Genomic DNA, 26,401 nt, shown 5'->3' on the forward strand with positions numbered 1-26,401 from the left:
CATGTTGTTGTTTAAAGAATAATATAGGTCATAGGGTGCGGCTGTTTATCTTAATCATCGCATGCTGCAGTTGGAGCATTCATTAAAAGACAAGATCATTATGGAAAATGCCTAATGGGTCTGATCCACCATGTTATTATTTTGTGTGAGTGAAAGAGGCTGAAATAAACCCAGGCTTGTGGCTTCCTGTTATTGCTCAACAACCTAATCAGTCCTTGAAGTCTCACAGTTTAGCTGCCCAGACATGATCAACGGCAGACAAATTCAAAAAGTGCAACGCACCCGAGACAGGCTCTATGTATACTAGTATATACAGTAAACACTCTTGATCACAAATTTAAGACCAGTTGAAGAATTGCGGGAATTTACATTTCGCACTGTTGGATCTTGAGGGTTTTCTAAGTAAAGAAAAAATGTAAGCAATTTATGGAAACAAGCATTAAATGAAATCAAAAGGTTAAGACCACAGCCTTTAAAAGCCAAAATCAAAAATGTGGATTCAATGTCATTTTCTGTTAGGTATTCACTGTCATGATCTGTTGATGGCAAAGGCAAAAAAGCTTTCTCGCTTTGATTGAAGTCATCTAGCTTCTCACGTTAGCATCTGGGACGCTAGCTGCGAGCCATTCATCCATCCATCCATTTTCTATGCCGCTTATCCTCATTAGGGTCGCGGGGTCATGCTGGAGCCTATCCCAGCTGACTTCGGGCGACAGGCGGGGTACACCCTGGACTGGTCGCCAGCCAATGGCAGGGCACATATAGACAAACAACCATTCACACTCACATTCATACCTATGGACAATTTAGAGTCGCCAGTTAGTGAAGCACAAATAAGCTGCACTCCCTGAAGGTCTTGATGTTCTTGTCAGCGCGTTGATCTTGCTCAGTAGTGAATTCACAGTTCCACGATAATATAGAAGCTACCAAAGGGTTGAATCTCCACCTCCTGGCTGGCCGCTTAACTTTCATCTTAACCCCTGCGCTGCCGCTTCAATATCAGTGGGTAGACGGGGAATCACACCGATGCGGGACGCCGCTCATGGCAAAAATGTTCTTGAATAAACAAACAAAGCTGCTTGAAGGGCAGCTACTCATAGTGGCCGTGTTAATTCCACAACAGAAGATACAGTATGTGATGTTACACATCTTGGTAATTGAAAGCTACTGTAGATAAAAAGTAGTAGTAAAAAGTAGATACTGTATTCATCTCCAAGAGAAATTCACATTTCCAGCAACTCTGTAAAAATGCCATAACGAACTTAATCACAAAATAAAACAACCAAGGCAAGACATGAGAGATCAGAAAAATAAGAAAATCGAATAAATACATAACAGATCACGTCAAATTTGTAGTGTAATAATACATAATAAATAATAACAATATATAGTAATAATAATACATAATACAGTAATAAGTCCAGTCCTGTCCAGTCCAGTCCTTCCACGACAGGAGATATGTGATGTTACATGTATCGGTATCGTTTGATGTCGGAATCAAAAATTGAGAGTTGGACAATATCAGGATATAGGTTATCGGCAAAAAAGCCAATATCGGACATCCCTATAATGGTAATAATTGTACGCTTTATCACCTATAAAACAAAGCTGATGCATGCTTTCTTTACACGTACCGTATACGTTTATCTTCTTAGCATATCAACACTCGGTTGGTTTCATCCTGTTTACATCATTTCAAATATTAAAATGGCCCATGAATGTTTCCATTTTTCAGTATGCTGCCCTCGGAGAACAAAGTTTGGACACCCCTAGAATAGAGGATATTTGACTAGTTTTTTGTAATAGGTCCTTAGAAACAGCAGTGTTAAATATACAAAATATATTGCTTGTGTTTTAATGTACCAGTGGTCCAAAAAGTGTGATGAAAACTGAAGTGTACACTTTTCCCATAAGAAATCATGTAAATCCAAAGAAACAGTTACAGACATCCAAAAATAGTAACAAAAAATACATATTATAGAAAATAATTATAGTTTTACATACAGAAAACAATGAGAAAAAATATAAATGACCAATGAAATTGACTAATAAAATTGATAAATGAACATCTAAACTGCGATTGGCTGGCGACCAGTCCAGGGTGTACCCCACCTGTCACCCGAAGTCAGCTGGTATAGGCTCCAGCATGCCCCTGCGACCCTAAAGAGGAGAAGCGGTATAGAAAATGGATGGATGGAAGAACATAAACCTTTAATAAACCTTTAGTTTATGCGGACTTTTTGTACATCCTGGCAAGATAGGCCACACCTATGCAGTTCTTTCTTGAATACAGTAGTGTTTCTCACTCTTTTTTATCAGCGCACCAGCACTCGCAGCTTTGTTTGGCCCCATGGTGGGTTATTTGGCCGACACTCAATAAAGCACAAAAAAAAGTGGATTTCACAAAATGTTTCGGATGAACGCCCTGGGTGGTGCTCGCTCAACAAGAAACAAATGGAGGCTGAATCACTAGCACATGGAACGCTTTGTTGAGTGCTCGATTCCGCAAAAATAGTTTACTAGGCCATACAAAAACCAAGACAAAAAAACGAAAAGTTTCATTGTATGACAATATAATACATTTGTGAGATACAAACAACATGACATGACATTATATACAAAAATTGAATAATACTGAAGGAAGCCAGAACAATTTTCGCTTGAGGATAATGCCGAGCCAGGAAAAGACCATCTGTAGCCCTGTAGCAAGTTCACCTCCTGCTTCAACACCCCCGACCCCCTCCACCCCAGAACCTCCATACTCCAGGCTAGCATTATTAACGTATTGACATGCATTATTGATGAATGGCATTATGATAATGGCTCTGAGAGCACTTGGGGAGGGACGTCTGAGTGTGTCTGTTAGAAGAAAGGGAGGGTGTCGTAGGAGGTAATGGTGGGGGGGTAACCAGGGTAACCCCCCACCACCCTCCGGGCCAAACGCCACATGAAAGTGAGGGACAGCATTTTGGACCCAAAAACTAGAGGAAGCCACATATGATACCATCAAAGGTCTCGAGTAACAGTCCATCTGTCTCTATATACATACGTCTCTGTGTTATCAGAGCGTCCACTGTCGGTGGTCCAGTGACACCCAACACGGAACACAACAGAAAGAAAGAAACCCAAGGCCACTGCACATGCTAGAGATAAAACAACAAAGGATAAAAACAACATCGACAGGTCAAAGTCAGTATGCAGTCTTGAACATGAATTTGGGGGTTTTGAGTCTGGATATGAAGATGAGGAGTGAGTCAATGCTCCGGATGTCGGTCGGTAATGACAACAAGAAATATATCATTGTTTGTTGTTTCTTTATTATAGTTTTGATTTATTTTTAAATTTTGTTGTAGTTTATTTTAGTTGAATGAAGGTTAAGTTAAGCTTATTTTATTACACCTTATTTCTGTTTATTAGCTTTTTTGTGGTTTTAAATTATTGTTTTGTTTTATTTAGTTTAATTGGGTTATGTGTACATTTGCTTCAATTCTATTAGTGTCAGGTTATTTTATCATTTATCATTTTGTTTAATTTAGAACAGAAAAAAAATTACTTTTAAATTAGGCTTATTATTAAGTTAAGTTTATTTTTATCAAACAGAAGAGTTTTGTACTTTTGCACTCAACTATTCTATACACTATAGTCTATAAACTGTACACTTTATCCACATTCACTTTAGTTTATTTGCTTTTCGGTAGTTTTTAGTTCATTTTAGTCCCGGTAGTTTAATTTCAGTTTCATCTTTTAGTATTTTTAGTTGATTTTATTTGTTTAATTTTTAAGCGTTACATTTAATCTACTCCCCTTTTAAACAAAACAGAATCATTTTTATTTTATTTATCTAAAACCTAGCATCAGTTCAGGTTGGAAAATAACTTTTTTGTAGCTTTATTATCTTATTTAGCTTAGCATATTTGCACTACTCTATTTCACACAACAGCAGCAGCAGAAAGGAAGCCTTTCTTTGCATTCCATCACCTCAAATATGATCAAGCGTGTCGCCTGTCAAGGATTTACGAGCATTAATAGAGACTTTGTGGTGGTGAGGACCTCCCATCTCCCTATTCATCTTGGTGTCGCACTCACAGACGCACCACGTACTCTTACAAATGGGTCTGTTGCATAATTTAGTGTGTTTCCCAGTTCTCTATCCATCTGAGATACAATTCCATAAAACATGCAATATTGATTGCGTCCTCTCCAGATATATTTGTCCTCGGAAATAATTCTAGTGGAGAAAACATCTTTGTATGATTTGTATGCATTTAAGTTCAAATGTGCCAAAGCATATGAGAATAGTGTGTTGGAAGTGCCATGATGCTGGAATTTAGACAGTTTTAGCAAACACTGTTGGGAACATGTGTGTCTGTAGCTTCAATGCTAATGAGCTGCATGTCTCCAATGGAGTGTATGTCTCCAAGAAGCGCTATTGTGTACTTGATCCACTTTTTACATATACACTGTAACTATGTCATACACATGTCCAACGTAAAATGTGACATATATCACATCAAACAACATTAAGGAGTGGAACAGGATGACACAAACGTTAGCGACACTAGCATAACTATTTGCACTAAAGTCCTAACACAGGGATGTCCAAAGTGTGGCCCGGGGGCCATTTGTGGCCTGTGGCTGTTTTTTTATTGGCCGGCGGCACGTAGTAAAAATAGAATTTTACAAAATTTTACAAGAATACAATCAAAATATTAAAAGAAAAAAGTTGTAATCTGAAAAGGTCGTAATTTTATGAGAATAACGTAATATTGTGAGGAACAATAACATCATTTTACAATCATAAAGTTGAAATATGTTAAACAAAACAACGAGGAAAGTTGCCATTTTTTAGGTTGTGGCAAAAGTTACAATGTCACGGAAATAAAGCCAAAATATGATGGGAATAAAATCATAATTATGAGAATAAAGTCAAAATATTAAGAAAAAAATGTTGCATTGTAATGAGTAAAAATTCACAATTTTTTGATTTTACAATTATGAGGAAATAATGCACAGAGTTGAAATATTAAAGACAAAAAAAAAAAAAAAGATCAGAAACAAACAAAACAAAATAAAGATGCAATTTTTGGAAAATTAGGTTGGGGAAAATTTTGAATATTATGGGAAGAAAGTCCTAACAGTATGAGAAGAAAATTTACAAATACTATTTAAGAAGAAAGTAAGAAATATTTGTGGGAAAAAAGAGGAAAAATGGTCAGAAAAAACATGCAAAGTTCATACTAATGATGTACTTTTTCACTATATTTTTTGCTTTATAAAATATCAAAATGGGCCTTGCATCCTTTCATTTTTTAGTTTTTGGCCCTCGCTGGAAAAGGTTTGGACACCCCTGTCCTAACATTTCACTCACATGTCAGTAACATCATGCTAGGGTAGCCTATTCACTGAAGAAAAACTTTATGATCAAACTTTAGCTCCCATGTGTGTAGCTGACTGACGGTTAGTTGGCAGATTTATGTATAGAAAAGCCTGCTCTCACACATTACTGTTAGAGCTTCATTAAAAAGCCAATTTTGCAAAACAGGGGAAATCTAATGTCCACTTGTTTCCTCTGTTTCCAGGTGAAACCTTCTCAGAAAACTTCAGCCACACAGAAAAATGTCAGCCATGCACAAAATGCCCGGACCTTTTCCGCATGGAGACGCCGTGCACGGACGCCAACGACGCCATCTGTGTGTGCAACTATGGCTACTACCTGAACAACCTCTCGCAGAGGTGCGAGCCCTGCACCAAATGCCCCGAGGGACAGGGCATGCTGCTCAGCTGCGAGTCGGACCACGACACGACGTGCGAACCGTGTGGTGGGGATACGTACTCGGACCAGGAAAGTTCCCGGGAACCCTGCATTCCCTGCAGTACCTGTGATGAGGGCGAGGAGTTGCAGGCCTGCACGTCTGTCACTGATACTATTTGTCAAGGTAAGACCATTTGAAGCTTGAAGTCTGTATGTATATGTTTGCGTTAGCTCACTCTTCAACTCGTGAACCGCTGCACACAAAAAGGTGAAAATCCGGCAAAACATGCACCCCTACTGTGATAGCTGTGCTATTATTTTTCGGACAAATATACCACGTGCTGTTATTAAACCCCATAAGTCGAATTGACTTGAAATTTGTCACACAGCTGTAGAAAAACACTCACTGTAACTTTAAGGTGTTTAACCGGACCACCACGTAATTTGGTACAAACCTTTTGGGGAGTGACAAGCACATCTGTAAAATTTAAGCAAGATTAGTTGGAAAACATGGCTGCCGTCCACCAAAACGTCTTTGTTACTTATGGGCAAATATTTGACCATAAATGATTGAGCATTTTTCTAATGATTCTAAAATGTTGAGGATATCTGTATTATATGCGCCCGAACACGTCTCCCAAAGAATTTTGAGGTGGCACCACAAATCACGTGACAAAACGAGGGCATAAAAGTTACTCAACATAACATCTTCATGACTACCGAAGTTCAATGAAGGACTGAATGCCTGAGGTCATGAATCCAAACAATGCGACAGAATGTTTGCGGTCCATCGCTGTACGTACAGTATGAAACACTGATCATCAACATTGTCAGCCTCGGCCACATCATCTCCATGTGACACTATAGTCATTGTTGGCCCATTGATCCATGAAATGCCATCCTGAAGCTCTTCTCGTTGTCTTCGGCGATGCATACCCATCAGAAGGACACAGAAAGTCTTTCTCCAGGAAATTGAGGGATTACAGGAAGGTCACATCTCTGAACCGTGGTCTGAATTTCCATTTATATCACTGCACCCTGTGAGTATCACGCTTCAGATCTCAGATTCCTCATGGCTTCCGTCAGCCGCCCGGCCGTTCCGACGACCCGATGCCTCACAGATTAAATCAATGCTTTTGTGAGATGACAATGAAAGGAGTCTGTTGATCAGCTATCCAGCGTTTGGAAGCGTGTTGTTATCACAGTGAAGTCAGAAGCACGAGGCACAGGCTGAACAGAATCATTTGTGCCTCACTTGTGAGCCGGTCAGGGGCTTTGGGTTTAGTCCAGGAAGGGTAGGATGTCCTTTTGACAGAGCAACCTCATCACATTGCTAATGACATAAGCTAATGACATCCAATACAAGAGCAGTATCATAAGTGCATTTATTAAAGGCAAAATTGACTTTTTAATGATGTTCACACATGAGAAAGGAGGAGAAAAATCGATTGTTTCCCTCACTTGTTCGTTCCACTTTTCACACCGCCTCTGACCCACCCTTGCTAGATGATTTCTTCTTAAATAATATTTGAAATTTTCTTCTCATAATTTTATGGCTTTCTTCCCATAATATTAAAAATTTTCCCCAACCTCCAAAAATTACCAAAAATTTATCTATAACCATGTCAAATGATTAGTCCTATCCTAAAGATATTTTGCACGGCCATTTTTTCCCGATTTTTTTCCATTATTTGATGGACTTTTATTGGATCATTAATTGCAGTGATCCCCAACCCCCGGGTCATTTGGTACCGGGACGCCCAGAAAGAAAAAATCATTTCCATAATTTTTTTTTGATGTTTTATTTTGAAAAGTGTCCGGATTCTCTCTGTTACATCCGTCTCACTTGACGCATGTCCATTGTGCCTGTGCTAACTTTATCTCATGCCGCACAGATAGACTACTACTGTATTTTTAGCATTTTTCTTTCACCTCATATTTGGTGTCAAATGCTGATACTATGTGGGAATGCATAAAGGTAAGTTTGGATGACTTATTGAGTGCTAATGTACACATTTGTCTCAAGTTAATTCATGCTAGCACACTGCCTTTACCACACACGTCAAACAGCGATGTAATCATCTCTCTGGAAACACTCCAGGCTTGAACTGGTGGATGGTGGGTCAGCATTCATTTTATGCTTTTAATTTGGTGTTATTCATGTCTTAGTTTTACACAATACATAATAAATATGATAAATTAGATCGCTATAATGTACGCGGTTCCTCAGTTCCAGACCTGACCTCGATAAGTGAATTTCTGCGAAGTAAGATTCCTTCTTTATAAATTGACAATTTTCATAGATACAGCATAAAAAAAATGTTTATGACCTTCTAAATATGTTTTTTAAACATTATTAGAGCTCTCTAGACATGAATAACACCCCAATAGTCACCTTTACACTCGTATTACCCAATATAGTAGACATAATAACAGAAAATATGACAAATTACACACAAATAAGGCATAACATAAAGTCACACGTTAGCATTGGGAGAGTTCCTTGTTGTTGATTTTTAGACAACGTACTTCCTGTGGTGGTTATTGTCTCATTAATGTAACATTACTGACACCTACTGACCAGTGTAGAATACTACATATCACGTCTTTTAATGCCTTATAAGTCATTTAGCCATTTTTATGTTTGAAATGCGTAATTCAGGAAAAAAATGAGTAACATTTTATTTAAAATGCATATTTTTGGACTAATAATAGGCCGTAGTCAACCATGACAAAGCAATAATTAATTACTGGTAATTTGTTTTGAAAAATCATAATAGATTAAAGCCGTAAAATTGGAACCACAAACACAGCTCATTAGCATTAAAGCTACAGACACGGAAAACGGCATGTTCCCAGTAGGGTTACAGAAAGTGCTTTTAAACTGTCTACAACATCAAGGCTCAATTTTGGACAACAAACTTCCAATAAACAAAAATAAATAACGTTTGATCCAGAAGATGCTCATTGGGATACATTGTGATAGCCTCCAAACACTTCACATGTTGGTTTTGTTTTGACATGGCGGAATCATCTATAAAAGTGTCTGCTGGAGTTTATGGGACCACTGCTGTAACATTAGCTCCGTGTTTACAAGAAATGCTGAGTGCTTCTTAAGGCTGGTGTGACACCACATTGTCACAGATGAGTGGAACTGTGATCAGGCGTGACTACATACACTCCATACACGCACCATCACTAGGTACACCTGCGGAATGGCATTTCCAATATTTCAGATACTGTTTGCTGCATGCGAGGAACTACAACTCCAATTATAAAGTCGGTCAGATGAACTGAGCGTTGTTATCTTTTGGACTGCATTCACCACATGGACTAAAAATGTTAAAAAAAAGATACATGGTGCACACCTTGGTGTGGTTCGCTTCGTGTTCGCACTGATGCCAAAGGACCAAATGACATACATAGTAAAGACTGGATTGGACAGCTTTCATGACATACTGTATCATGTATTATATTACGTCTGCTGGGTTGAATGTGTATGGCATTACCAAGACCAATCTCTCGAGTAGCCTCAGCCCGCTTGTTTGGTGCACACCAGGTTTGGGATTATCACGCTTGACAAAACAAACCATGGTCGCAGAGCAAACGCACCAGAGTTCAAGTGTCAAGGCAAAATTTTTCATACAGCTTTGATATTGGATGGTACTAATAAAGTGTCCAGTAAAAAGTTATTTGAGGTACAGTACATCCTAAAACCACTGAGGATACATACAGGATTGAATGTAACTGATTGAGATCTAAATCTAAGAAGCCATAGTCCACTACAGTATACATCCTTTAGATAACCACGTGACAAATGCTTGGTTTTCCAGCCATGATCGCTCTAGGCACCACGCTGCGGCAATCACCATACGTTATTCCTCACTCTAACCTAATCACGAGCTCTTTATTCCCAATGTAATCTCTTTAGCGGCACAATCGCGTTATCACAGCCTTTGCATCTGTGGCGTTGCCAGACGTCCGTGTGCATTAGCCGAGTCAGACGACACCAGCCTGAAGGCAGTGAGTTGGGGTGAAAGGAGGAGAAAGGGAGAGAGTCAAAGACAAGTCGTAACTTGAGATCTCGGAGGCATAGCTGCGTTTAAGGTGGAAAGACCGGAATATCCCTTTGAATAACCAAGAGTTTAAAGCTGTTTACAGGTACTGTTGCGGGGTATTTGGTCTTACTTACAGGTGAAAATCCAATTTCCAAAGGGATTACATGCCTTGTTTTTAGTGTTTTTGTGAGGCAAACGTGTACTCCCGTCTCCCTGATGGTCAAATATGTTAATAGCTACCAGGCTTTGTCATGCTATACCCGCAGAGTGGAGGGTCTGAACACAAGATACTTATCAAGACGTGCAATACACGCGCTTCACTCGACTGCAGATGTGAAAGCCAGGTCAAAGGTGCAAGGTCACCAGAGACCTTTTATGTAGAAGGGTTAGTATGTGTATGAACGCTTCTTGGAGGCATTAAGCCAACAACACATAAGTAATCCCCGGTCTTAGCTCATTAAAAATACGATGACATTTACAGTAACATTTGTGGCGCCCCCTATAGGTTGTGGTCAAGATGCTTTGGAAAACATGCTAACAAACATATAAAACAGATATCCTCTAAGTTTTATAATCATTAGTCAAATGCTCAATGACTTCTAGAGAATTAGTGGCTAAGTCCCTAAGACATCTTACTTGATGGCGGCCATGTTTTTCAACTAAAGGGATGAAAGACGGGGAGGGAGGATGGCATTGATTGACCCAAGTCCATTTGGTTATTGAACTGATAGTGAGTAGGAGGAGGCGGGAGTCGTTTCCTTCCCAAGTTTGCTTGACCTTAACAATCGACGGGACCTGTGCGGGGGCGCAGACCTGACGAAGGGCAGGGCTTGTCCTTTACTTGTGGGTCTGTGAGGATTTGAGTGACATAAAGAGAAATGCCAAAAGGAAAATGCCATGGACATTCCACACTGAGTGTGTCCACAGCATTAGCACATCAATAAACGTGAGGAGTCCCCATTCAGCACAGTCACTTATTGTGTGGCTGCTCGACCACAGGCTTTGTGCCACCTCTGACTCCAGTCTTCTATCAGGAGTGACCTTTTCGCTTTAACCCTTCAGCCGCCTGCTCCGCACACTGCCAGTATTGTGATGAGCAAGGACATGAATCATCCCCTTGTGGTCAAAGTATCCTGACGTCCCGCTAAAAAAATTTGGCCCTCCGCATTGCAGAGGGACATTTTTGGAGGTATGAGAGCAAGGGTTTCGGAAGGTCCAAGGGTGGCTATGAAACTTGCACTGTGGCTCGTGCCTTCATTCATTCCGCGGCCAAAGTTCCGCTCGAGCTTTTGTCCTCCTGAGGATTTATGTGGTGAAGGACCTTGTCCATGCCAAAATATGCCTCTTTGTTAATGACATCACACATTGTTGATGGACACTACATCACTGCCCTCAGGCTTGAAGCTGGCGCTGTAAATAGCTGTCTACAACATGACTATTTGTTATCATTTAAAAAGGAACCATTTCATACTTTTTTTTTCAAAAAATACAGCGGAACCCTCTGAAGTTGGTCCCGTTTATGTTGACAACCTGTCTTTGTGGACCAACACATCAAGTCCAAAAAGTGCCTCCTTAAGTTGAGGTCGACATAAAAAGAGTAATTTCTATTTTTTAAAAATCAGTCAACATGGTTGCAACTACCATTGCTTAAGTTTCAATACATTTGTTTTCACAAGTTTTTCTCAGAAAGAAATACAGTCTTATATTCAGGTCAATACGGTAACTTTGAGCTTAATCGTACCCACAGTCACCTTACTGATTCCAGTCCATGTGCATTGCATTGTTAGGGGTTGCATTTGATTATCCTTTAACTATGTGCATGAATAATAGAATGCATGCATGTGTGCTTTGGGCGATAGGTCATCCCACATAAGTGCAGCCAATCCCGGGAGCAATCTCAAAAGAAAGAACGGGGTTGCCTGAAAGGGAACCTTGAGGGGTCTTGGCCAAAACACAAACTTCAGTGCGATAAGAGCAGATGCAAGTTTCTTTCATTCCACTTTTCAAGTGTGTTATGGCGAGAGTGTCCATGCCCACTTATGAAAAGCTTTCTCAGATGTTTACATGCATTATCGTGCAATCTGTCCTATGATTACACGTAAGTTGAAGAGGGAAGGCCATCCCCCTTGCAAGTTAATGTAGGGACAACTCACCCGTGTATCCGGATTGGATGATTTATGACAGTACAGTCAGCATGGGGTGACTAAATATTTTCATGACAATGTCTTTCTTCTACTCTTGAACTTCTGCACATGCAAGGGTGAAAATTTGTCAAGACAAGCACCCCTACTGTGTTGCCCGTGCTATTATTTGTCGGACAAATACTATACACCACATGGGGGCACTGTTATTAAACCCCATGAGTTAGATTGACTAGAAATTTCTCACACAGCTTAATGCACTCTACAAAACAAACATTCACTGTAAATTGAGAGTGTTTAAAATTTAATACACACCTGCAGGGGACTGACAAGGAGATGTATGTAAAATTTTAGCAAAATTGGTTGAAAAACATGGCTACCGTCAACTAAAACGCCTTTGGGACTTATTGTCCATAAGTCATTGACCACTTCTCTAATGATTATAAAGCTTTGAGGATTTGTATGACATGTATGCCAGCATATCTTGCAAAGCAATTGGCTACACTTTCCAACAAATAACGTCACTGTCACTACTTTAGAGATGGCAGAGATGAAGAAAGAAAGCAGAGCGAGGAAGAACAGATGCTGAAAAACACGCTCCGGTCGATAAAAGCGATGGAGTTACTCAGCTGCGCTCTTGGGTTTCTCTGGTTGACCTCCACGAGTGCTGATCACATTTTATCGCAGAGCATACACATACACACATATACACACACACACACACACACACACACACGCACACGCACGCACACAGATACAGGCAGAAACATGAGAGAAGGGTCATGTAAGGAACTAATGAGAAAAAATAGTGCTTGCTGTAAACATCATTGGCACAACTGCGGTTATTGGTTGTGCTGCTTCTTCAGGTTTAGTCGGGCAAGTCTTGACAGATAACATTGAAAAATATATATAACAAGGAAGAATTCCTCCTTCCCTTAAGCTATGCTTCAAAGTATGTATTGAAAGACAAGCAACATCTGTTTGAAAGAGTCTGGAATGAGCTACACACTCATATAGTCCTATGTGTGTGTAAGGGGTGGGGTGTCCTAATATTTTCACTGTAACATTTGACATTTGTGGCATCCTCTATGGGTTGTGGTGAAAATGCTTTGTAAGACATTCTAGCATATATGTCATATAGTTATCCTCAAGGTTTTATAATCATTAGACAAATGCACAATGACTTATGGACAATTAGGTGCCAAGTCCCAAAGATGTTTTGGTGGATGGCAGCCATGTTTATCAACCAATTTTGCTCAAATTTTACACACGTGCTTGTCAGTCCCATAAAGCTATGTACCAAATTTCGTGGTGAGTTGGCTAAACACCCCAAAGTTAGTTAGAGTGGGAGTGTTTTAGAGAAGTCAGTCCAATCCCTGGGGTCAAACCTTGGGGTTTAATAACAGCGCCACCATGTGGTGTATTTGTAAAAAAATAGGAAAAAAATAATAGCACAAGCAGCACAGTAGGGGTGCTTGTTTAGACAAATTTTAACCCTTTTGTGTGCAGTGATTCTGGAGTATTTAGCTTACACAAACAAATACATACAGGAGGACTAAGGAACCTTTCCCGTAAATCCACAGACAAATAGTTCCCTTTATTAAATATGGTGGGAAGTGTTTATTTTTTTACATGAGTCATCTGCTCATTACGGTTATTTTGACAGTTCCAGCTTTTATGATCTTAATGACAAGTTCCATCGTTGGGAGGAAAACAACAGCCTCCCTCCGAGTCTGCGGTCGGCTACTGTTAAAATTAAATAAGAGCCTTGTACAATCCTTCCTGTTATATTATTTCTAATGTTAGGCTTCTATGTGGCAACACTAAAACATATTTTCCATTATACAAAGCCTTGTGTTCCATTTCTTGTAATCGTTTTTTAAGTTGTAAAGTGCATTGTCTGTAGCTCTGTGTACTGTTAAAACATGCTGAGCTCAGCGGGGGGGGGGGAGACGATGCCCCTCCAAGGCCGGACCGTCTACAATGTTAAGGAAAGGCACTTAAGGCCCTTTTATAACTGTTAATCTTAGACATATGGAAGGAGGCGGGGCAGATAAATGGAGCGCTGGGAGGCGATAAGCCATCTAAATGAATAAAAGGACATAACCAGGTGGGCTAGATGCAAAAGATATTGAGTTACCATCTTTGTAAGGCAAAAAAATGGTTTAAAGCAAAGAGCTGCCAAATGAGCATGCCTGATTGTTAGGGAAGGAAAGCAGTAAAATGGGAAGAGAGGATGGAAGTGTTGAAAGGATGGGGAGTGGGCTATCGTGAAGGACAAAGAGGATCTTTGTCAGTGAATAGGGTCTGGTTTCAAGCGGGCAGATAGACATGGGAAGGAAATCAATACACTGAAGTGCATCACAAGACCCCGATGTGTTTCTGTACAGATTGCAAAGTCACGTCAGAAAAAGTGGTTGAAATGAAAGTCTTTCAAGTGATGCTGGAGAAATCAATGTGTTTGAAGAGTCACTGTAAAAATCAGCTAAAAGCTCACCACAGCTCTTTGCATCCATCTAAATCAAAAGCTTTCATTTCAAATGTTTTGGCCTCATTAGCCAGAAATGGCCTACCCGCACGTCTCTCTTGAGGAGTATATATATTCCCCATTCCTCGGAAATGAACGGGATGACTTCCTGTTGGTGTTGTTGAGTAACGGCAACGGTAAAAGTAGGTGACGACGGCGAGGTTCCCACAAAACATATGCGCTCAGCGTTAATGGAAGTGGAGGTGGACTGGATGGACAAATTTGCTCCTTAATGGCCCCCTAGGGGAAGAAGGAGAGATGACCTCGCCATGCGGGGTATAATATACACTCAGACGGGTCACAAACCTAGATACACCTGCACAGTCTAATGCGGGGTGCTCTCAAAGTCTCAAAGATCTACCTCTTACTATAAATACAGAAAATCTGTATTTACTGTCTTGATAAATATGAGTGCACATTGTACATTGTTTATCGGAGTGCATGCACTTTTTCAGCATGCAAGCTATAAGTCAACATGATCTATCTCTTACTATAAAACATAGATAGAAAAACATAATACATTATATATTAAATATTAAAATAATGTACAGAATAATATATATATAAAATCTAACTGGTAAACTTTTAAACTACTATACTAAATACTAATGATTAGTATTTCACATTCACAGTTTCAATGTTTACAGGTAATCAAAGTAGCTCATATCATTCACAGCTAATTCACAATTCAATCCAATATGGAAATAAAGATAACTACACGTACTTCCTCAGTAGTTGTGTACATAACCTGAGTACTGGTAATATGTCCGTCAGAATAGCTATGTAGCATTCAGTAGACACGCCGTTCATGTGTTACATCCAGTTAGCATTTGCTATCAAACATTACCCATATACAAGGACTGAAAAGGATTATGCAAAAGACACGCCATCATTTTGGTTACCTTATTTAGCACCATGAGAGTCCAATGAGGTTCTCCTGGTTAAATAAAGGACAAATAAAAATAAATAAATGTGTTTACATATGGACCAAACTTTCAACATTGGAGTAAGGGATTAATTAATGGAATAGAAGGGGCCCAAGGAAGGAACCATGAGGGACACCATCAGTGATTTAGGCAAAGGGAGAGGGAAAACTGAAATGTAGCACTCAAATGTACATGTTTAGTGCAATAACAATTGCTTAATGACATTTTTATGCCTTTTTTCACGAGAGTTGATGATGTTTACTGTCAGGTTCTCGGTGTGGTTAGGACCCCAGATGCAGAGGCTTAGAGTTCGTGTGGTAATTCAGGATTTTTAATGACAAAAAGTGCAAGAGAGAGTAGATCCAAAAACGGAAAACGATGGTGTTGTGGCAAAAATAGAGACAAAAGGCAAATGAAAGTTACACCATGAAGAAAAGTACAAACGCTGGAGTTAGCTGGACGGCAGGGAGGCGGCAGGTCCAAATGGGCATGGAACAACGACTGGTAGCAGAAGCACTCGGGTGTGTTGCCAGCAGAGGCGAAACAATGAACCAGCGGCTGCCAGCTGTGGGTAGTCGGCTTAAATGAGTATTGGGTAATTAGCCGCAGGTGTGCCCAGCGTCCCCGCCTCCAGCCCGCTTAAGGTGTAACTGCAACAATACAGGAGAAACAAGCCAGAAGAAGGCAGGTACCACGCAGTGACAACCACAACAACTGGTAGTCACTAGCACATTGTGACAGTACCCCCCCCCTTAATGGGCGCCACCCGGCGGCTTACCTGGCTTCTCTGGGAAACGCTTGTGAAAGTCCGAAATGAGGGTGGGGTCGAGAATGAGGGACCGGGAAATCCATGAACGATCCTCGGGGCCGTACCCCTCCCAGTCAACCAAATACTGGAAACCCCTGCTCCTTCTTCTCACGTCCAAAATGGCCTTGACCGTGAATGCTGGGTGGCCTTCAATCATCCTGGGGGGAGGGGGAGGCACCTCCGGAGGGCTGAGGTTGCTGGTGGTAACTGGTTTAAGGAGTGAGACATGAAAAACCGGATGTATCCTGAGGGACTCTGGCAGACGGAGTCGAACAGCGGAGGGGTTCAGGACACGATCCACGGGGTAAGGGCCGATGAATCTGGGCTGGAGCTTCTTTGAGTCAACATGAAGGGGTAAATCACGGGAAGAAAGCCACACCCTCTGTCCTGGCTTGTAATCAGGGGCGACTGAGCGGTGGCGGTTGGCTAGGCGTTGGTTGCGCTCTGATGTCCGACCAAGAGCTGCCCGTGTGTTGCGCCAGGCCCGGCGGGCCCGTTGTAGGTGGGCGGCCACGGAGGGGACTGTCACCTCTGATTCCAGGGATGGGAATGCTGGAGGCTGGTAACCATAGGCGACGTGGAACGGGGACAGGCCCGTGGCGGAGCAGACCAAGGTGTTGCGAGCATACTCGATCCACGGCAGGTTGAGGGACCAGGAGGCGGGCTGTTGATGGCAAACACAGCGGATGGCCGCCTCCAGGTCCTGATTGGCTCTCTCGGTTTGACCGTTGCTCTGTGGATGATAGCCCGAGGACAGACTGGGTGATGCTCCGAGGGCTTTGCAGAACGCCTTCCAGACAGCAGATGTAAATTGTGGTCCCCTGTCTGAGACCACGTCCAGGGGGATTCCATGCAGTCTCAAGGCGTGAGAGACTAGTAAGTCTGCCGTCTCCAGGGCCGAGGGGAGCTTTGGGAGTGCTATAAAGTGAGCCATTTTCGAAAAGCGATCCACTATGGTGAGGACGACTGTATTTCCGTTAGATGGTGGGAGTCCTGTCACGAAGTCCAGTGCTATGTGGGACCATGGGCGGGAGGGGATGGGGAGCGGTCGCAGGAAGCCCGCTGGAGCCAGATGAGATGGCTTGTTCCGCGCGCAGACTGGGCAGGCGGCCACGAACTTCTGGACGTCCGCTCGGAATGACGGCCACCAGAACCGTTGCGCCAGGAGGAAAGCGGTGCGGGAGACTCCGGGGTGGCATGCTACCTTGGACTCATGGGCCCACTGGAGGACCTCGGAGCGGAGTCCCGGGACGACAAACAGCCGTGCCGCCGGACAACCTTCAGGGGTGGAGATTTCTTCAGCAGCGTTGGCCACCCGCCGCTCGATATCCCACTGAAGGGCACCCAGGATCCGGGACTGGGGGACGATATATTCCTGGCGGGGTTGCTCCGGGGCCGGTGCGTGTAGTCGGGAGAGGGCGTCGGGCTTGGTGTTTTGGGAGCCCGGGCGGTAGGTCAGGGTGAAATTGAATCGAGTGAGGAAAAGGGCCCATCGTGCTTGTCGGGGATTGAGACGCTGAGCGGAGCGGAGGTATGACAGGTTTTTGTGGTCAGTGTGAACAATGAACGGGAGTTCAGCACCCTCGAGCCAGTGCCTCCACTCTTGCAACGCCAGGATGAGTGCCAATAATTCTCTGTTGCCAATGTCGTAGTTGCGTTCGGCCGGGGTCAGGCGGCGGGAGAAGAAGGCACAGGGGTGGAGCCTCTGGTCGTCGCTCGAGCGCTGGGAGAGGACGGCCCCTACGCCGGTGTCTGACGCATCAACCTCGACAATGAATTGAGAGGAGGGGTTAGGGTGAATGAGCACAGGAACCGAGGTGAATAAAGATTTAAGCTTACTAAATGCTGCGTCTGCCTCTGGGGTCCACCTAAAAGGAACTTTAACAGATGTGAGCTTCGTCATTGGTTCTGCGACCCGGCTAAAATTCCTAATAAATCGTCGATAGAAATTGGCAAAGCCTAGGAACCTTTGAAGAAGCTTCCTTGATGTAGGAACGGGCCAGTCGACCACAGCCTGGATCTTGGCTGGGTCGGGACTAACTTGGCCTTGTTCCACAATGAACCCCAGAAAGGAAACGGACGACGAGTGGAAAGAACATTTCTCTGCCTTAACAAATAATTTGTTCTCAAGTAGCCTTTGGAGGACCAGACGAACGTGCTGGGTGTGTTCCTCGAGTGAGGATGAAAAAATTAGAATATCGTCCAAATAAACGAAAATAAAGCGGCCGAGCATGTCTCGCAGGACGTCATTTATGAAGCTTTGGAACACGGCTGGAGCATTGGTGAGTCCGAAAGGCATGACTAGATATTCAAAGTGTCCGAGAGGGGTATTGAACGCGGTCTTCCATTCATCACCCTCTCGGACACGAACTAGATGGTAGGCGGACCGAAGGTCAAGCTTAGTGAATATCTTGGCGGAGTGGAGGGAGTTAAATGCGGAATCCATTAGCGGTAATGGGTACTTATTCTTTACTGTAATATCATTGAGAGCCCGGTAGTCTACACAAGGGCGGAGGGACTTATCTTTTTTGTCCACGAAAAAAAAACCAGCAGCTAGTGGGGACGATGAAGGACGAATGAGGCCAGCTGCGAGAGACGTGGCAATATACTGCTCCAACGCTTCCCTTTCAGGTTTGGAAATGTTAAATAGCCGTGCGGATGGGAGGGTAGCACCGGGAAGTAGCTCAATGGCACAATCATATGGTCTGTGAGGAGGAAGTGACTGGGCTTTTTCTTTACTGAATGCTTCACGGAGGTCGTGGTAAACTGAGGGTACCGATGTGAGATCAATTCTTTCCGGCAATTCTATCTGGGCGGGCGGAGTTCGTGGACATGCTGATTTGAGACAGTGGGTGTGACAAAAAACGCTCCAATTAATAATGGTGGATTTAGCCCAATCAATGTGGGGGTTATGTTTGAGCAACCAGGTAAGCCCTAATACGATGGGTGCTGAACGGGAAGGAATGACTAAGAAACTCATGGTCTCCGAGTGGTTACCAGAAATGCGGAGAAGAAGTGGAGTGGTTTGGTGCGTGATAGTAGCAAGGTGACGCCCATCAAGGGAACGCACAACTTTAGTATCAGATAGTTTTACCACAGGAACCCCATGTTGTTTGACAAACCCCTCATCAATAAAATTGTCATCTGCCCCTGAGTCAATGAAAGGGTTAATGTCTAATTGTTTGGTGGACCAGGAGAGAGTACCTGGGAGTTGTAGTCTACCAACCACGTCAGGCGCTGACGTCATCCGGGGGGGCGTGTCTCCGGACGCGCTTGGAGAGCGTGGATGTGCAGCTTGGGTGCGTGGGCTGCCGGGACGGACCGGACAGCTGGAGAGGGAATGACCTGCCTGGCCGCAGTAGATGCACAAGCGGAGGAGCTTGCGGCGATTCCTCTCCGCAGGAGTGAGGCGACTCCCTCCCAGCTGCATAGGTTCGTCGAGCCGAGGTGCAGGAGTGGATTCCATGTAGGCGGATGGCCGGGGCGGTGTCTGTTGGAACTTGTAATCGCCGCGGCTGTAGCCGGGGGTGCCGCGTCCCCGGTCCGCATGGCGGTCGCTGAGGCGCTTTTCGATGCGGCCAGCCAAGGCGATGAGGTCGTCGAGGGTTGCCGGGGTCTCCAGCGGAATCATCTGGTCCTTGATGGGATCAGCCAGGCCAGTAAAAAATGCATCCAGCAGGGCCGTGGCGTTCCAATCACTTTTTGCCGCAAGTGCGCGGAACTCGACGGCGTAGTCGATGGCGCTGCGGCGTCCCTGACTTATCCGCAGTAGGGCGCGTGCTGCGTCGCGCCCGGGAGGAGTCCGTTGGAACACCTGTTCCATCGCCCTGGTGAAGGCTGAATAGGACGAGCAAGTGGGAGATCGGCGGCTCCATTCCGCCGTGGCCCACTCCCCTGCTTTGCCAGTCAGATGGGAAATGATGAAGGCGATCCGTGCCCGCTCGGAGCGGAAGGCAGCCGCCTGCAGCTCGAAGTGGAGCTCGCATTGAGTGAGGAAGGTGTGTACCTCACCGGACTCGCCGGAGAACCTCTCGGGTTTGGACAGCACTGAGCCGAGCGCAGGTAAGATGGCGTCTGACGAGGGCGAATGTTCTGTGGGTCTTTCCGGGTTAGCGGGTGGTGTGGTGGTGGAAGATCCTTGCTGTAGGGTTGCGACCAACGCGCCGAGCTGTGTCTCCAGAGCCTGCATGCGAGCGTCTTGTTGGTCAGCTAGGCTTTTAATGCACGAACCCAAAGCATTAAGTTGTTCCTCTTGTCTGCCCAGGCGTTGAGCCTGGTGACGCAGCGCCAATTTAATGGGCTCGGGCTCCGCGGGGTCCATTGCTGGCTGGTTCATTCTGTCAGGTTCTCGGTGTGGTTAGGACCCCAGATGCAGAGGCTTAGAGTTCGTGTGGTAATTCAGGATTTTTAATGACAAAAAGTGCAAGAGAGAGTAGATCCAAAAACGGAAAACGATGGTGTTGTGGCAAAAATAGAGACAAAAGGCAAATGAAAGTTACACCATGAAGAAAAGTACAAACGCTGGAGTTAGCTGGACGGCAGGGAGGCGGCAGGTCCAAATGGGCATGGAACAACGACTGGTAGCAGAAGCACTCGGGTGTGTTGCCAGCAGAGGCGAAACAATGAACCAGCGGCTGCCAGCTGTGGGTAGTCGGCTTAAATGAGTATTGGGTAATTAGCCGCAGGTGTGCCCAGCGTCCCCGCCTCCAGCCCGCTTAAGGTGTAACTGCAACAATACAGGAGAAACAAGCCAGAAGAAGGCAGGTACCACGCAGTGACAACCACAACAACTGGTAGTCACTAGCACATTGTGACAGTTTACATCTTTACCGGCGCATGTTAGAGGTTCGACTCCATCTTTACGTTTCCACCAGTTTCAACCACAATGAAGTGCTGCAACTCATTATCTCTGACATTTGACTATTGGGTTCATTTTGACAGCTTGAAATGAAACCTAATATTGGTGATCACAGTGACTATGAGAGGGACTATTTTGGTTTTGGTATTTATCAGCTAATTAAATTATTATAAAAGTTTGGACATTTTTGACAATTATATGGAAAGCCCTTTTCTGTTCCAATATGGCAAAAAAATAATCAAATTCACCAATTCAAAATAAGTAATACCTTCTTGTGCCTCTTTTTCTTCACAGTGCAGTACCACTCAGTGTCACCTACACCCTTTACCGGTGCCACCATGCCCACCTATGACGACTTCCCCATTGATGGCCCCCCGTCCGACGGCCCGACAGACAGCAGCGCCACCACGACTGATGGCGATTCACATGAGCGCATCTATGAGAGACTGAACGACAAGCTCATACCCGTCTACTGCTCCGTCCTGGCAGCTGTCGTGGTCGGCCTCGTGGCCTTCATCATCTTCAAGAGGTAGTACTGAACTATTAACACTTTTATTCATACTATAGTTGCCGGGTGTGGTCTAGCAAATAACCACCAGGGTCCCGAAAAACATTGACATTAACAGGTGTGGCTGTTGGCAACTTCCTGATGTATTTTTTTTCATTAACTCCACTAGATGTATCTACCCCTTCATGCGCTTTAAAATGTTGTAACCCAGCTGTTGGTGTGAAACTCCTGTGTGTTACACTACCAATCAGTATCGGCCGATTTACGTGAAAAAGCACGGTATCGCCATATGGCGATACTTGCTTTTTAACACCAATTTCCTTCGCCAATCAGCTCCACCCCCACTGTAGCGTCCAGCCTACAGTGACCGTTTCCCGCCCACTTTCCCTTCACAAAGTCAAAACAAGCATGGCTGCCGTGTGGGACTTAGAGTGATATAAGTGTTGCACCCTGCAAAACGTGCCACAAAAATATCTTAAAAAGCTTTAGTTTGGTGCAGCATTTGGGGGCACTTGGCAGGGTGTGATGAGTTTTCGCGGCTCGCGATGTGATCATTGGTTGGGCGGCGGCTAACTACCCAAAATGCGGGACACGTGCCTGTGTATGCGTGGCAGTCGGAGGTCTATGGCGGAGGACATCGGGTCTGCTGACTGCCTGTAATAGTAATGCGATCGATATCAGCCAATTTCACTCATGGATGATGCGCATCGGTATCGGCAGCATAAAAACCTGATCGGAGCATCCCTCCTATTAATGCTGGCTGAACAATTTGCTCTTTACCACTATTACAATGGTTCTGTTTTTGCTGTGTTGTGTAATATACTGTATGTGTAATGGTAGTAAAGCCAATTTCTGCTTTTCTGCAGTTAAATGTATAATGAGTCATCTGGTTTCCCCTGGGGTGCAGTATGTTCCTTACATGGCTTCACAGACCACCCACTGTTCACTGTTATGTCAATGTACAACATGTTCATGCAATGGATGGTCACATCATAATACATAAGAGCTGTACAAGCCAAAATATTTCATCAATTTGAATAGAAAGGCAGACTGACTTCTTGTCCCGCTGTCCTCTCATCACATAGGTGGAACAGCTGCAAGCAGAACAAGCAACAAGCCAACAACTGCACGTCCAACCAGAACCAGACGCCATCGCCTGAGGGCGAGAAGCTGCACAGCGACAGCGGCATCTCCGTGGACAGCCAAAGTCTGCAGGAACAGCTGGGCCAGACTCAGACACACACAGGTAGCTAATAGCAGGACTGCTCAGAGAACCCGCTCCCTACAGAAAAGAGACAAATATTAGCAAGAAAAAAATCCATTAAGCAAAAAAAACAAGTCAATCCAGGGAGTGATAAAAGTATAATCATTTCTGTTTTAAACAGTGCCTGCATAATGGAAGCGGTGATTAATTGAGGTATATCTAAGTGGTCATTTTGTGTTGATTTTTGGGCCATATATGAGGAATACAAGATATTGATTTACATACATATTTTGTCACAATTTATTTTATGATAATGTGAGAGGTCTCAAAGCTGTTTATTTAGTTTATTTCACTTATTTCAGAAAATGAAAGTCATGAAAAATGTATCATATTTTAAAATGATAGATTTGTTATGTTTTAAGATGAAGGAAAATTATAATAATGATAATGTTGCAGCTTATTCACATTTGTAAGTGTTTTTTGTAGTTAAAAACAATAGGTAAATGTTATTACCTTTTTTATTTCACATGCTAAAGGTATAATGTATTACATCTATTACATAAATGTTTTATGTATTTAATCTATCATTATTAATATTTTTAATGAATATTGCATTTTAATATCACTACAATGTACGTATTAGCATTATTAGCCATTTTAAAAATATTTTTTCAATAATTACATTGATGTTTTATGCATTCATTCATATTCAACATATATTCTATAATTTAATATTTTCATTTTGATTTTAGTATTCATATTTTATTCTAATGTAATTACATTATATTAGTATTATATACATTCATTTTTGTACACTCTTTCCTAAATATTAATGGCGTGGACATTTTCTTTAATCACAGTGGTGACCATGGACGAGGACCCCTGCTTGCTCCTCCCCCTGCACACCAGAGAAAAAGTAGAGCAGCTGCTGTTCAGGGGCAGCGAAGAGGGAGACTGCAACATGGAGGAGGACTGGTGCAACCTGGCAGGCTTGCTGGGCTACGAGGATGAACGTATCGCCACCTTCCGCCAGGAGGAGCACCCTGTGCGCGCGCTCTTGTCCGACTGGGCGAGCAAGGACTGCGCTAGCGTGGACGCTTTGTGCACAGCGCTTCGCAAGATCAACCGCAACGACGTCGCCCAGAGTCTGGCGCTAAGCCCGACTGCCCCAAAACCGACCGCCACATCTGTGGTGTGAATTTAGGATTAAATAAGGCAGATGGAACTTTTTATTTTTCTCCTTAGTGTGTGCACATTGAAGCAAATGACCTTTAGCAATTTCACTTCAATCCATAGTCGTTCCAATGTGGATGTGTCCGCGCACTTCTGATTTGAACTGATCTCACTGCAGCCTTTTTAGTAGCCAGAGTTGTACCAAAGATGTGTTAAAAGACTTCAGGCCATAGCTGATAAGCAACGTTATTTACTGTACATTATCGCTCTGCCTGTCTGTACCGGATGAGGCTTCCATCCCACTCAGTGTCTGGATCCTTGCAAGCGTGACAAGCAGAGGAAGGATGTTTGGATTAGAGCAAATGGACCTTTTCAATGAGGAATAAACTTTGTCCAAAGTGACCTTTGCACACTTTAGTGATGCCCCCAACACACTCGCGACCATAGACGGTGAACGACATTGAAATCATCATGAATGATGTAGACACCACACACACTCTCACATAGGTCCATGATATGTAACCGTGCATGTATGTATTATATAAAACACACACGATGTATACATCTACATTCATGTACATTTCAAGAAGATACATTTATTGCCGATATACTAGGGATGGGCATTTGGAACAATAGCAAAATTCTTAATAATATAATGAAGTTATTGTTAAATATTTATTTCAAAAATTATCTTTTTTTTTTTTACTTTTTAACAAATTTAATGCAAAAAAAGGAGAAAAAGGAACACCCATAGCTGATGATGTCATGTCACAACAAATTGACTCAACAGCGCCTCTGCTGCTTGTAACCTTGTACTGCACCCCATTTGTATTGTATTTGTATTTGTACTTTATTTATCCCACAGCAGGGAAATTCACTTGTTACAGCAGCAAGCAAGATACGCAAGTAAAGAATACATAGTGACTACAATATGGTTCAGGTGGTGCAGGTGTTGTAGAGCCTGACAGCGGTCGGTATGAAGGACCTGAATTTGGCCTGAATTTTTTATTTTTTATTTTACAGAATATCAAATGATACCAAATAGTCCCGCCTGTGAAATTTTGGTTGATGGCAGCCATGTTTTTCAACCAATCTTGCTCAGATTTTACAGACATGTGCTTGCCAGTCCCCTAAAGTCGTGCATGTGCTTGTCAGTCTGCTCAAGGCATGTACAAAGTTTCATGGCGATCCAACAGAACACCAAAGAGTTACAGTGGGTGTTTTGTGGAGGCTGTACAACTGCAATAGAGACTGATTCAACAGTGCCTCTGCTGGTTGTAACCGAGTACTGCACCCCATTTTGCCTCAATTGCTTTAAGACACGATGCCCATCACTCATGTATGCAGCATTATCCATCCATTCATCCACTTTCTATGTCGCTTATCCTCATTAGGGTGGCGGGGGTATGCTGGAGCCTATGCCAGCTGCCTTCGGGCGAGAGGCGGGGTTGCATCTATGACACCTGCTATACAATACATAATGACACATAAACCGCATGCAAAAATGAACACAGCCAATGCACATACAGTATTATCAGGATGCAAAACAAAATGCAGGTTTTTCCTCTCTTCTCTGCCTCCTTTCTCAGGGTAAATGGAGTGATTGTGTCGCTACTTTAACACAGCCTCTAATGAACACAAGAATCTCTGATGATCAGTGTGACGTACACAAATGCCATGTTTTGGTTTACATCAATATCACGTAAAAGTGAGCCTGCTTTGCTGTAAGCATGCATTCCACTCTTAAACTTATTACATATGATTTAATTACCGGTATGCTCATGATGGATGCTGCCCAGAGAGGAAACCAAGCACCTATTTTCTTTTTTGAAGGAGCTATTAAGTCTTAATTGTTACAAATAGTGTAGTGTTCTTTTGAAATGAAGGTGTTCTATTATCTTTTTATTGTTATTCTCTTCAATGTAGCACTTACATATGTTATAGGTCCGTTTTACATCACAAGTGCCTATTTCAGGTTGTATAGTGATGTTGTACAGTTTCGTTTTTGTAACAATTTGTTTATTTTTTGTAAATAGTTAAATCCAGGAGGAAGGAGCTTATGTACACTGTATGGATTTATGTTTCAGTAAATATATTGGGACCAATACACAAATGAATAGTGCAAATGCATGCATGTTGTGTGTAATAAATAATAAGCCTCTTTTGTTGTCTGTACTATAATAAATAACATAATTGTGTCCTCCATAAGGAGCCTGTGACTGGACACTTAATTTCTCTGGACAGTATTTGTTTCAAGCAAGAGGTTGTACAGTAGGGAATTGCAATGAATTTGCACTTGAGCGCGTTACGGTGATTATGCAAATGAGGGGAGCACTTGATAATGGTGACTGAACATGTACAGTTCTGACAATTACTGAATGTTCCTTGTATACTAACGCATAATACTGTACTATACCCATTGTGACTTTGAGAGGTTCTTACAATA

General features: G+C 43.0%; 1 protein-coding gene across 1 annotated transcript in view; it reads left to right on the forward strand.

The window, feature by feature from the left end:
- Positions 1–26,401, forward strand: part of ngfrb (nerve growth factor receptor b) — a 38,354-nt gene extending 11,953 nt beyond the window's left edge. The window contains exons 3-6 of the mRNA XM_054768662.1: positions 5,580–5,936; positions 21,365–21,599; positions 22,664–22,824; positions 23,643–26,401. Coding sequence (XP_054624637.1) covers positions 5,580–5,936; positions 21,365–21,599; positions 22,664–22,824; positions 23,643–23,980 — 1,091 coding nt within the window. The 3' untranslated portion in view covers positions 23,981–26,401. The remainder of the gene's footprint in view (positions 1–5,579; positions 5,937–21,364; positions 21,600–22,663; positions 22,825–23,642) is intronic.

The sequence above is a fragment of the Dunckerocampus dactyliophorus genome, chromosome 2, assembly GCF_027744805.1.
Source record: "Dunckerocampus dactyliophorus isolate RoL2022-P2 chromosome 2, RoL_Ddac_1.1, whole genome shotgun sequence".
NCBI lineage: Eukaryota > Metazoa > Chordata > Actinopteri > Syngnathiformes > Syngnathidae > Dunckerocampus > Dunckerocampus dactyliophorus.